Here is a 13,600-nt window from a genome sequence, read left to right as displayed (position 1 = left end):
TGGCAGTTAAACACTGAATTTGAATTATTTAATATTCTTCCCAATAATATGTCACCATAATTAATCAAAGCGCATTTAATCAAAATAACAGCTGTAGTACAATAGGCCCATTGATTTATGACATTATTTTGGTGACGCTGCACTTCATAAGGGACGTTATTGAATAGTGTTGCAATATACTAAATAATGAATCGAAAACACACTTTTGAAGAAAATAACTACTTTAGTACAAAATGATAATAATAATTAAATAATGAGCTCACTATGTTTGAGGCCATGCTAACATCTATAACTGAATTTATTGAATATGTATGTAAGATGGACTTTCCGCATTGCACTGCAGACGGTCCTTGTGATTCGTCAAGCTCGCAGACAGACCGTTCTGGTCAAATCCTGGTTGTTTAGGGTTGTACTTGAAGGACATCACGGTGCCGTTTTTGTTGGGACACCGTTCCGCCGACGAGCTAGAACCGGAAAGTCCAAATCTGTGATTACCTCGCCAGCGTTACCGAACTCTTCTTTGATTGTGTGATTCTGGATGTCAGTTCCACCTGGTCGGATATGACAATTGAGCTTTGAAATGAGAAACCCCGATGTCGCAACGCTGGCCTGTCCGACTTGTAAGGGACCATATTTGAAATCCCTGAAATAATGTATATTAATTCACGACCTGGATGAACCGTTATGACAAACAATAAACTTGGCGTAATTTCTGATTATTTTATGTAGACTCAGACAATGTTGTAACCAACTGAGACGTATCGTTACAATTCATTCTATCATATTTAGCCCAAAAATGAAATAACAAACATACATGCGACATCCCCTGTGCCGAAACCCTTACATCGGAACACGAAAAACTACCCCAAACATATAACAATGGTGTGCTTTTATTTTACACTTAAAACCGGAAGTAGTGCAATGTTCGTATTATACAACGTTAAAGACTTTATAGGGATGCTCAACTCAAACTGGACGACCAAGGCACAGCTAAAACTTGCAGGTTAGCAAACATAGCCTTATCCGGCAGCGCCATATTCTGAAATCGCTCAATGGTTGGTCTGGTTTACAGGAAACGATAATAAGTTGCTAATTATTATTGAATCCGTTGAAAGCTATCGCCTGCTGGACGAGGAGCTAATCGCTGGCTAAGGTTAGCATTTCTTATTTTTGTGTCGTTTGGCTTTAACTTGGGTTTTCCTTTTACTTCAGTTAAAGCCAACGTAACACGCTTACTAAAGTAAGATACCGTTTAATTTAAAGTCTGAACAATTGCCATCCCATTCAACGTGTTAAACGTATTGTTTTCTTATCAACCACACTTGCTAAGCTAATACAGTTAAGTGGGCAATTGCTATCCGTAGGCATAAATGACGCTATATCGTGTTCATTGTGGTTGCCTGACAACGGCCAATTAAAGAAACAGTAGCATCACCGGCTTGTCCGACTTGTTGAAGGATTGTGACGTTAGTCGATTTCCATATTTCAGGCTATTATAATACTCATCACCATTATTTTGCCCACAGAATTTAATGGCACCCAAGACATATTGAAAGACGTTTCTATGACTCATAATTCAACCCTAAAGTAAACAGTAACGTTCCTCAACAGTACAACATGATTCCTTTAACCTGAATCCAGTATCACCAATTAGAGAGGCGCGAATATGTTCATCCAATCTGCTGATTAAATTATATTAATCATTATATATTATATTAACTTATATTAGTTATTAACTATCCAACTGAAAGAGTTGCCTTGAATCTATTATTTAATTACAGACTTTGTGTTCTGAGTAGGGGTTTCTGACTTTGCCTCGATGAGATGGATGACGAGCTGGAGAACTTCATCAGGGAGCGGAAGGCGAGGATGGCCGAGGATAGAGCCAGTTTGGAACATGACCCTCCGTACATAGAAATAAAGGTGGGTTGGAATGATAGAGGTTTCAAACTTGCTCAGAACCAGGTCCGGGTTGATTGATGACCACGTATTATACACCCATTCATAACTCGAGTTAGTCAAATTCTGCTGCATGACTTTTTGTGAATCCAATGATAAACATTTGAAAAAAGTAAACATGGGGTTTATTGTTGTTAATTGGGAACATAAGCCAAAATGATTAAGATGCAACACTTTTTAATTATAACTGCTAGAAAGTATTGAGTGAAATGTAAATCTATGAACAGGTCACAGGTCAAGTATGACTTTCATCAGTGATCCTGTTTCCTGGGTTTCTTTTAATGCACAATGTTGTATTTTCAACTGACAGGCTAAACCTCACAGAGCCTATGAGTCCACTGCTAAGGAGAACATCCCTCCCAGGTCGATATCACAGGAGAAAGGTACGGTTTCCCCTTTTAAACTTGATGAGCAGATACCTGCAGTCTATAATAACCTGTGATGTGTGTTGTCATGTGAGCTCGGCAGGGTACACGTTGTTGTTTTCTTGTTTGGTCACATGGTTGTTTGACCAGTATAAACCCTTCACCTTGTGTCCCATCATGCAAATAAATATTGATGCATGTGTCTCGTCAGAAGAGAGTTGCACTGCGGGGCTACCGCTCGGTGTCGAGTATGAGCGGAAGAAACAGAGGCTGCGGCATGAGCTCCGCATGGATTACAGGCGCTACATGGCTCAGGTGAATGTCACAAATGTTTAAGTTTACTTTGTTCCACATACATCGGTATTTACCTAAGGTCCATGTCACTGCCCCAGAAACACAAGGTGTGTGAGATGAAACGTAGACGTAAGCTGCAATGCAGGTGGCTCGAAGTGTAAACGTCACCATGATGAAATCATGAAAGTGATATTTTCATGTTACAGAAGAAGCACTTTGGCCCTGCGGAGCCTGGACCATTAATTCGCCTCAATAACAGGAGATCCATCCAGGTAAATGTCTCTTTACGGCATACCGATGTCTGTTGGTTTACAGATCATATCATATATTATTGAAATGAAGGAAAAACAATTAATCACTTCTGGCTGCTGACCAGATTCTGTCAGAAAGCAGACTGAGTGATCCCTTTCATTGTTTACTAATACAGATTTAGCATCCAAGCGGGCCTGTTTTTTTATTTGATTCGCCTAGGGCACTTGTGGCGCACCACGTCATTTTAGGTGGCCCGCGAGTGCTAAATCCACATTGGCAAAACTTGCGGGCCAAATCCATAGCCGGGTGACAGCCGCGCCGTCTGGGAACCGTCGGTTGTATCGCCAGCGCGCACCGTCGGCCCGTCAGCGCGAAGGTGCATAACAAAACAATAAGTTGTGTCACAATGTAGGATTACATAGGAACAAAATTAAAAATTGCCATGATACCCGACCAGAATTCAATACAATACTGTTCTGTGAAGTCAGAGGGAGGGCTGGTTGGTGATGGAGGTGGGCCAGTATCGGACCAGTCCAACCCGGTCAGCCCACCAGGGATTTCCCAGCTATCTCCTCCGGCCAGTCCGCCCCTGGGAATAACTGAAAAAATGGCGAAAAATAATGAATACAGAGCGGAATCAACAGCTAAAAATAAGGCAGAAGTGGCTGAACATACTTATGATACATCTTACTTTTAGTCTAAATATTGGTTAAAAGTAATGTTTAAATGGTTAAACTAATAGCCAAACAAACACTGCTTGAGATGAATGCTTTGGATGTGATATTGTCCCACACAGTAGTTAAACATTTCCTTTCACATTCTTGTCTCCATTAGCAACACCTGCTTGAAAGCCAGGCAGATGCTCCTTCCAAACAGCGACCTCCTTCCCGAAGGGATGTGGCCACTCTCACAGAGAACATCAGGGGATCGCACAGGCCTTTGCGTCTCAGAGCCGATATCCTGACCCCTGGCCCTGAGGCGGACGAGGAGCAGACGTCAGTACCTCGGAGGCACTGTGACCGGCTGGGGAAGTCTTTGGACCAGGACCAGGAGGAGGAAGAGGAAGAGGAGGAGGAGTACTTCAAGGAGCTGGAGCTGGTGGATAGAAGAAGGCGAAGGCATATCGGGGTTGAGGCTTGTTATGAGAACAGACCATTCAATAAGACTGATTGGAGGTATGTATATTCATGCATGTTAAAAAAAGGATGATTGAAAAATAGCAGACATAGTTTGTCCTTTTATCTTAGCTTTTACCATTTCTGTTCTGCTTTCCCAAGGGAGAAGAGTGCGAATCTAGTCGGCCGGGGATCGAGAGCACTGACCAACAATGAGGATGTGGAGTTTGCCACTGGCCTTAAAATAGGTGAAAGGACGTTGCTAAAAGTCCATTTGAATGGGTATTGTTATGAAAGGCACTCATTAATTGTTTAAAGAGATTTGTTCAACTGCTATTTTATTTTAAAGTTGGTTATTGACTGATTCTTTTTTTTTTTTTTCCAGGAGCGGCCGACACAGAAGAAGCATTGCAGAGGAGGAAGGAGCGCTACAGACAGGAGCTCCAGGAGCAGATAGCGGAACAGCATAGAAACAAGAAAAGGTGTGGTGTCTTCTTTCTTACTTTCTAGCACCTAAAGCAAGTATCTTCATTGTCTATGATGGATGAACGTCGGTCATAAGATGGCACAGCTTGTCCCTCGGGGACCTGGCGCTTCTTCAAAGTGTTACCGAGGAGAGCCGTGGACCTCCAGTCGCTCATATCTTTGTCATTTGTTGCAGGGAGAAAGATTTGGAGATGAAAGTCGCAGCAACGGGGGCCAATGATCCTGAGAAACAGGTCAGCAGCCACCCGCCGCCCGGGCCTCGTGTAGTTTGGTTAAAGTTAGACTGTTGATTACTTTTTATATCATTATCTGACCATTTAAAGGGTAAAAAAAAACTCACACTGAAAACATGACTGAAAGATTCATTTGAATACATTCAATAAACCTCAATCTCTCCATTTGTGTCTAATTCCACCAATCAGCCAGACCGGATCAGACAGTTCGGACTGTACCGAAAACAAACTCATCAGGTGATGCAGCCTTCAGGTTCAGGGGCGAGCGAGACCTCCTCCAGAGGCCTTCCTAGTCACGTGAGGGTGGGCTTCCGAGTCAGAGAGACTCCTATTCCTCCTCCTGAGCTGCCCCACGTCGCCTTCCAGTCCCCTCTGCTGGAGTACAGCTCCGCCCTGAGCCTGTCGCCCAACAGCCAGCCCCCTGCGCCCTCCTTCCCCAGAGCCACAGACACTCCCAGGTACCCCGTGGACTTTAACTTGACATCAGCTCTACCTGTCAGGCGCTCAGCCAGGGATAGCCTGTGAGGGGCTTTTATTACAACGTAGACACAGGAGCCTCGATGCGTTTGGCACGGTGCTTCCTCAAATGTAACTCTGCCTTGGGAGAGGGAATTCTGAACTGTGATGGGGACACCGACAAGCTATAATTGGACATGATTAAGCCTGCATGCATAATTCCTTTTTCTAGAGATTTTGGCAGGTTACTGGCAGGAGAAAAGTTAGAACATTCTACAAATGAAGCACTGTATCTAAAACAAAATTGATTTTTTCATATCCTGCTTTGGATCCCCAGAATCCCCTTGATTCCTCCTCGCCCTCCTTCAGCCCTTGGTGAGGCCTACAGGAGCCTGTATGGAGAGCCCCATTACAACTACAACACCAGAAACCTGCTGGACCCCAACATGGCGTACTGTAAGCACACGTCTCCTCTCTTAAATGGAGGGAGTGAAGGAACTTGAACACCTATAATAGCTGAGGAACATAATGGCTAAAGACTAAATAGAAATGCTACAATCAGCTTTTCCTCCACTATTATTATTACTATTAATAACTCTGTATAATTATGTGTGCGTTTTCCCTTTCTCTTCCGCTAGTGTCCTCCTACTGGAACGTACCAGCAGGGGGAGCGCCGCCCAGCCAGTTTGGAACCTATAGCCCCCACAGCCAGCACAGTGGTAGCACCTTCCCTGAGCCTCCACCACAGTAAATTACCCCCATAACACACACACTCTTTTTAGTCGTTCTCACTGCACAGAATGAACTTGATAATATTAATTGTGTTCCATTAGACTGACTCTTGGTCTCTCCTGACAGGCCTAGCCGTGAGGCCAGTGCCGTGGACGCACACACCCGGGTTCTCCCATCAGAGGGATCCGGGTCGACCCGGGACAGAGTTCTGAGCTACAGGGAGGCTTTGAAACAACAGGTGGGTCAAACTGTTCTCACAGCTATTGGGTTTATGATTTAACTTTGAACTACATGTTTGAGGTAATGGCTGCCAACATGTACAACAAGCATGGAGGAAGTTTCCAACTTGTCGTGTACCTCTGACTCTTTGTATGGTATTAAGCGCTAACTCCACCACTGGCTCACTGATATAAAAGCACTATTAACCTCTGAAGATTTAACAAAGACGGTAATTTAGTTTGGAAATGCTGTAGACACACAGGGTCATAAAGGTTTGGAATTGCATTGGAATTGTTAACAGGATATTAAACCTCTTTGTTTCGATATTACATATCCAATCGATCACCTCTACTGTCTAGCTTTGCTTCTTCGAGGTGTCGTTTTGTTTTCTGCCCTAATGATGAATAAAGAACTACATGTTGAGTATGATGGCCTTTGTGCGCGCTTGCAACTTAAGCACCAGCAGTGGAGGGGCGGAGCTACAGTGCTTGTTGAGAGGATGTTATGAGATGTGGATTCTAAACTGATTATTTCATTAAAGCAAAGCATCACATTTTTTAAATATCAGTTAGAAACCATTCCGTTATGTCTTCGCTTCAGAGGATAGTTGAAGATAGTGAAGGATTCATACATGTATCTGTATAATGGGTTTAACCCACAAGTAAAAGTAAACGGCTTTGTTGGCACCGGCATCACCTTGTCTGGGGCCTTTAACTTTCACTGCATCCGAGTGTGTGATATGTTGGCAGGGAGCCTCCAGCAGAGGGAACAGCGAGCTTTACGACCAGGTAAAACAGACTTGGTTAAGAATAAAATACCTAGTGATAGTGGCCCCTAGCTCCTCGTTAATTTGTAGATAGAACCCCTCCCAATCAGCCTGTTACTTCACATCCCATCACAGTCTTCCATCCTTCTCCACTCTACTTATCCTGTATGCTTTCATTTTGTTTTCTATATAAGAACATCCCAGAGTTAATTATGTGCTTCTTCATTTTGACCCCTCCATCATAGATCTATAAGTACCAATTCCAAGTTGTAGTTATTTTGGTGCCAGGTATCTGATCACTGTTGTTACTACAGGTGAAACTCGAAAAATTCGAATATCGTGCAAAAGCTCATTACTTTCAGTAATTCAACTTAAAAGGTGAAACTAATATATTAAATAGACTCATTACATGCAATGTGAGATATTTCACGCCTTTTATTTGAAATAATTTTGATGATTTTGGCTATATAATATATATATACTGTATATTGTATGTGTTTAGAGAATTACACTCTGATAATTGAAGGATGATTGATCAAAGCTAAATGCTGTGCTGCAGATCCAGCAGCAACAGGAGCAGAAGCGGTTGGAGAGGGAGGACGAGGAGCGCTACGAGGCCCAGCTGGAGGCAGATATGAAGAACCACCAGCCGTGGGGTCGAGGTGGAGGGGGCGCCCCGCTGAGGGACGGCACGGGAAACCTGATCGGTACCTCCCACACCTTTAGTGTCCCATTCTTAAAATGCAGCAAATACCTTTTTTTTGTTATATTTCTTATGCATGAGGAAACTCCTTTGTCCAGCTGACCTCCACCAGATGCACAAACTGAATGAGGAGGCCTACATCAACCCGGAACAGTGGCAGAGAAGAGCCACGGCGACCCGCCGCCCAGAGCCCCCCAGCCCCAACCAGAGGGTCTCCGGCTCTGTGGCAGAGTGCAACAGCCATCACGCCCGTGACGGGCTCTCTGGTACCGGAACCCGCTTTGTTCTCTTTGCTACACCTCAGGATCTGCCCTGTACGATTTTCTTTAAAAAGAAGCTTCTTGGGTCCCACTCATGCAGAACTTCTGTCTTTTGTAGGTTCCACTCGTGGCCAAACGCAACAGTTTGCCAGAGGCAGTGTGTTTTCCAACCAGCCCACCCAACAGCAGCTCCACGAGCAGGACAAGTACAAAGCCTACCTCCAACAGCAGGTACTGCTTTGAACATTTGGTTGTGCTTCAACTATATGAGACCATACAACTAAAACATTGGCTATTATAATAGCTATAGCAGTAGTTTTTCTTAAAACCTGAACATTTCTAAAGTCAGTGGGTGAATGGGGGGCTTTTTCTTGAGAATTATTTTTTTTCTGTTCACCGCTGATACTGTCGCACCATCTGCAAAGATAAAATGGAAAGAATCTATTGATGTAAAACAACAACAAATAATTAACTCAGTTGGTCATTTAACAGATTTGGGTTTTGATTCTCATCAAATCCCCTCTTGATTGGCCCAGTTCCTCTTAGTAATTAAATAAGTTCAGATGATTGAATGTGGCTTATGTTAGAGTAAACCCATGATCATGGGCATGATGACCTACATGCACCAGGAAATGAACAGTATCATTTTGTACACCCTTTAACTGGCAGGAAAAGTAAAAAACATTGGCACACAGTGAGAGGTTCTTGCAGGTGTTTTCGGTCCAAGTTGTTTCCTGTTTTTGGAGTTCTGTTCACTAATTTTCTGTTGTCTTGTAATCTGTGTTTTTTTGCAGATAGATGAAAAATTGCTGAAAAAGGCAGAGGAGAGGGAAAGGACAAGACTGGAGGAGGAGAAAGAGGAGAAGAGGCTGGCGGAGCAGAGAGCTCGCATCCAGAGGGAGTTCGATGAGGAGCAAGAGAGGAAGAAACGGAAGGAAATGGAGGTGAGGAGCGAAAAATAAGTCATGGGTAGGGTTTACACTTGTGTTTTAAATCATTGAGATTTCAATTCTCTCTCCTTTCCTTTAATCTCCCCCTAATGCTTCTGTCTCTCAGCAAAAGGCCAAGAATGAAGAGCTGATTGAACTGACTGAACGGAGGAAGAAGGAGATGGAGAGGAAGAAGAATGAAGCAGAGGAGAAGGAGAGGGCAGCACTGAGGAAGCAGTATGAGAAGGAGAGGCAAGCTCGGGTGGAGAAGGAGGTTAGATGTTTGACTGATTCCCAATGCCACACTGCTGCAATATCGACACTTGAAGCTTTAGCAAATGGATAACAGAACCAAACTATGAACTGGAAAGTTGTTCTAAAAACGGAGTCAGGAGTCAGTTGGAAAGAAAATCACAAAAGGTTTGACACTGATATCAATAATATCCAGAGAGGATGAGAGGGATGATATGAGAGGAAGGGAGATGCATTGGGACATGGAGAGTTCATTAGTGGGATTTATTATCTCTAAATGATGATTCCTCTTTTCATCCTTTGTCCTGATCTCCGCTTGATTAATGTAGCCAATGGGTGTCTGTGTGTTCGCAGGTGTGCAGGGAGCCTTCCCCACCAATCCCCACCCTGCAGAAGAGACATGGCCTACACCAGTACACCCGCACCCCCCCGACTGTTGACAGCCAGCATTCAACTGCCCCTCTGTCTGTGAGTCTCACATGCATACCACTTTGTCTGTATGAAAGATGTGTACTCAAGAGTTTCATGTCTTTCAGGAGAGCTCTTTGTCGGGTCTCCAGTCCCCTCCGGTCCCGGCTCGTAGAAACCAGCTTCGGGCTGCAGGTACTCTGTCAGTTAGGAAACGCCATCATAGCAGTCAGACGCTGGCAATTTAGCACAGCGATCAATGGGCAGTACAATCACTGAACGTGTCCTGTGGTAATACGCTATGTTAGTGTCACACACGAGAGCGCGGTCTCAGTTTGTAGCCTGTGTGCGTTTCCAGGGGACCAGCGCGACGTGTTCAGCGAGCTGTCGGCTCTGCGTCGCCATCTTCGCAACGAAGAGAAGCGACTGGAGGTTCGTCTGCAGCAGGTCGACTGGGAGGAGTTGGACTCTCCTTTGAGTGACAGGTCAAATTTCCTCGAACTTTATATTTTAGCTGAATCCCCCTGGCATAGAGGGTAGAAATAAGGGATGTTGCTTGAGAAAAGACTAAAAGGTTTATAATGCGTAAGGATCCTGCGGTGCCATCTGAGTGTGTCTTTGTGTCTTTGTGCAGACACCGGGAGCGCCCCCAGGTGGACGTGTTCGACATGGCACGGCTGCGGCTCCAGGCTCCGGTCCGCCGGCCAAACTCCAGAAACACGGAGCCCAGAAACTTGGTGCGGATCCACGACTCCGATCAGCTCAAACACTCGGGTAACATAAAACCTACGCTTGTCACTGTACTCAGCCGCAACCCGCCGCCATTGGCTCACTAGTGTGTGTGTGTGTGTGTGTGTGTGTGTGCGAGTCAGACGGCGAGTCCAGACTGTGCTTCAGAGAGGTGCCCAAGCAGGAAGCAGTGGGTGTGGCCAGCAGGAGGAGGCGGGACTACATGGATCAGCAGTTCAGCAGCCGGGGGTCTACAGTCCAGGACGGTAAGAGCGCGTCCTACTCTCTCCCCTTGGCAGTAGTTTCACTTTCATTATGCGGCAGCTTTAGGGCGTTGGTTGGTTTCTCATGCCACTCTAAATTGTTTCTAATGTTGAGGATGAAAATGAGTGTTTCCCCTACCATTGAATGAGGGGGTGTCCTGCCCCACCAAGAGCCACCTCCGAGCACCAAGCAGAAACACTGAATATAAATCTGTAGATGGGCCCCAATTAGACCCTAGATTGCCTTGTGCTCTGTAACTGACTAGTGAAATGTGTTTCATTGTTTTTTTGCATTCGCACTTGATATTAATAATCAGTCTTGTTTTCTAAATTCGGCTCTCATTTCATGACTATATTCACATCAGCTAGGCACTGGTTGACTACTTTACACAAAGGGAGTCAGCAGTTAACATAATTAATGTTCTATTCATATGGAAAGGCTGGCTAAACAACATTGCTAATAGTTGGTCTGAAATGGGGTCTGTGGGTTCTAATATGTCTGTGGTAGCAAATATAAATAGATTATATTTGGAATCCCTGTGTTGCAGATTATTGCGATCTGTCTCCACCACACCACAATGATTATCTGGTGAGTTGAAAAGAAGGAATAGCAGCTGTTCTTTAGCTACAGTCATTCTGATTCCATCTTAATGTACAGCTACTAACTTGTAACCATTGGGGGGTGACCTGCATTAAAGAGGAGTGGGAGTGGGAGGTCTGCCAGAGGTTCTCTGCTGGACTCAGAGAGCGCTTTCATTGGTAAGATGCACACATTTATACACTCATACTTTGAATAATAATCACTTTTAAACTAAGATTTGACATTGTTTGGAATCGGGGATATCAGTGTCACACCACACGTGGAACTGAACTAATCAGAGCAAATTCTTAATTTAATTCGTAATTTTGTGCAAAAATCTGACACTGGGGGCCCTGGTCTTTATTTATGCCTACCCGCTAACAGGAAGAAGCTGTTCCTGTAGCGGGAGGTCTTGGTCCTGATGGACCGCAGCCTCCTGCCAGAGGGAAGGGCCTCAAACAGTTTATGTCCAGGGTGAAAGCTGTCGCCTGCAACCCTCATGACTGCTTAAGGCGCATTGTTGTAAAAATCTGCATACAGCGCCGTATGCAATTGGATTGGAACTACACAATGTCCAATCATGGATTTGTAGTTTCTACCTGTTTAGCAAAGAGTGTAGCAAAGACTATGGACAAGGAAGTATTCTACCGTGTCTTGCTGACTGAGCTGTAACTCGGCTCCTTGAGCAGCTAAAGCTCTGCTTTGTGGCTCCGTTTTCCACACACTGAGGAATGTATTGCTCCATACAACTTATCTCGCATTGATGTGGAAGTCTGATCATATTACACATTAATTTGCTCTCAACGTTGTTTACCTACGAGTCCAGGGGCTGATTTAGGCTTTTTCGCTGTGTGTGTGTGTGTGTGTGTGTGTGTGTGTTTAGATCCCCTCGGTGAGGCTTTACCAGCGCGGCACACCCCAGAAGCGGATACAGCCCCCCCGCTGTCAGCCAGGGAGAGGAGGCGGATGTCCAAACGGCCACAGCCCCCTCAGGTGGTGCATGTAAAACATGATGTGCACCGTGAGCTACACTCGATGACCAGAGCAAACTCTGTAACACCTTCTCTTCATGTCCTCTGCTTTTCAGGAGCGAGACTTTTCCAGCCGTCAGGACGACTACTCCGCCCTCGCAGGGGATGGACAGGAAGTGGAGCCCGGCGTCCACAGGGGAAGTCGGGATGGGTCAGGACGTCTGTTGTCCATCAGCCGCCGTAGCAAGGCAGCCGGTACGACTTGAAAGATTGAGCTCTACTGGTGGTTCTTGTGTTTTTATGTAGATATTCCAGTTTCTTATGCAAATATCAGCAAAGCAGTCTCCCTATCCCCCAAGGAATGTTCCGCAGGCTTTTTCCATTTTAAATTGTACAATGTAAAAAAAAAAAAAAAGAGAACCGCTGATTCTAGGGGATCCACATCGCACATCTGTGTTTATATATTAAACACTGAGATCTGCAGCAATCCATGCACTGGTGTAAGTGTCCGCCTCCCTCCCCCAGGACCGGTGGCTGTCCTCGATGACGGCTCCTCCCCGCCCCAATTCTCTCTTCACCGCCTTGACTGCCGGGGCTCTGTGGACAGGCCCTCCACGGATCCATGGATGCCGGGAACGACAGAGACGCTGAAATGTTTGTCCCGACCGCCGAGGAGGGAGCGGTTGATAACGTAGCGTCACGTCCCCTGGGGGAGGGGCCCTCTTCTGTTGACGACCCACCTTACAGACAGACCTGATCTGTTAAAAATAATGTGTTTACTATTCGACGTCCTTCAATATGAATGGCTGAAAACTGATACTTATGAGTATATTTTAATGATTGTCTACGACAGAGATCCTCAATATCTCAGTGAGAAGTTTTATTCTATTTTATTAACTAAATTATGTCATAATAAATAAGTTATATTTTAATTGTGCGAACTTTTTTTCTTCAAGATACTTAAAAATTGGATAAACGGCATTCATCATTTCTCACATTGGGTTTAAAAATGTAAGTGCCAAATACTTACTTGTTGATGGCAATGAGTTCTAGCTAATCAGGCAGGGAGGGGTGGGTTCTTGAGAATGCAGGTGGGCAAAGAAATGAATCTGACTTTTAGTATGAAGTGTTATGTCTTGACAAAATCCCAATAAGGAAAAGAAGTATATGATTTAGAACAATTTAGATTTTGAAAGAAGATGCTGAACCTGTGATTTTATCTGCAGATTCCCCTGGTTTTATTCAACTAAACTAAGGTAAATTCAGTGTGTAATGTTAGCTGTTGGCATTTAGCTCACAGCATAGACATTTCTGTTGCACTAAGAATGGCAGTCGAAAGAGAATGTCTGAAGAGTCTGTCCCCAGATCCCAGTCCCCAAAACTTATTTTGACAGGAACTGGGGTGGTTTTGTGCTGATGAGGATTCAGGAGCTTTCCAAAAAATGAAACTTCCATAGCGCTGGGAAGCAAGTCTGCATGTTCACAAAAAATATTTCTTATTCTCTCATAGCTAACAAAATGTATTACAAGATTACAATACTCAAAAGTGTCAAAAACTATTATGAGGTACTGTTCTGTATTTTAGGGTACTATTTTATAGCTCTCTGTCTGAATGATGACCTTCTCAA

At 44.5% G+C, this 13,600-nt stretch overlaps 1 protein-coding gene across 6 annotated transcripts; it reads left to right on the top strand.

Annotated features, from left to right (window-relative positions):
• The first annotated feature begins 922 nt into the window (after positions 1 to 922).
• Positions 923 to 12,904, top strand: LOC119211491 (centrosome and spindle pole-associated protein 1-like). 6 transcript variants are annotated; one of them, XM_037462445.2, is made up of 30 exons: positions 923 to 1,003; positions 1,116 to 1,153; positions 1,800 to 1,923; positions 2,270 to 2,342; positions 2,536 to 2,639; positions 2,825 to 2,890; positions 3,705 to 4,045; positions 4,148 to 4,233; positions 4,371 to 4,467; positions 4,647 to 4,704; positions 4,894 to 5,162; positions 5,498 to 5,616; positions 5,799 to 5,907; positions 6,019 to 6,130; positions 6,861 to 6,899; positions 7,437 to 7,584; positions 7,679 to 7,846; positions 7,959 to 8,071; positions 8,635 to 8,784; positions 8,897 to 9,043; positions 9,376 to 9,489; positions 9,558 to 9,624; positions 9,788 to 9,914; positions 10,064 to 10,203; positions 10,302 to 10,424; positions 10,970 to 11,010; positions 11,120 to 11,180; positions 11,885 to 11,994; positions 12,089 to 12,227; positions 12,498 to 12,904. In XM_037462445.2, the coding sequence occupies exons 3-30, from the start codon at positions 1,825 to 1,827 to the stop codon at positions 12,665 to 12,667; spliced, it is 3,390 nt and encodes a 1,129-aa protein (XP_037318342.2). In that variant the 5' UTR covers positions 923 to 1,003; positions 1,116 to 1,153; positions 1,800 to 1,824; the 3' UTR covers positions 12,668 to 12,904. The 6 variants fall into 6 exon arrangements, with proteins under 6 accessions (XP_037318342.2, XP_037318341.2, XP_037318340.2 ...); XM_037462444.2 differs by lacking the exon at positions 1,116 to 1,153; XM_037462443.2 differs by having other exon boundaries at positions 923 to 1,153.
• Positions 12,905 to 13,600: the final 696 nt, after the last annotated feature.

This window comes from Pungitius pungitius, chromosome 2 (assembly GCF_949316345.1).
Source record: "Pungitius pungitius chromosome 2, fPunPun2.1, whole genome shotgun sequence".
Taxonomy (NCBI): domain Eukaryota; kingdom Metazoa; phylum Chordata; class Actinopteri; order Perciformes; family Gasterosteidae; genus Pungitius; species Pungitius pungitius.
This window is presented reverse-complemented; position numbering and strand designations above follow the sequence as displayed.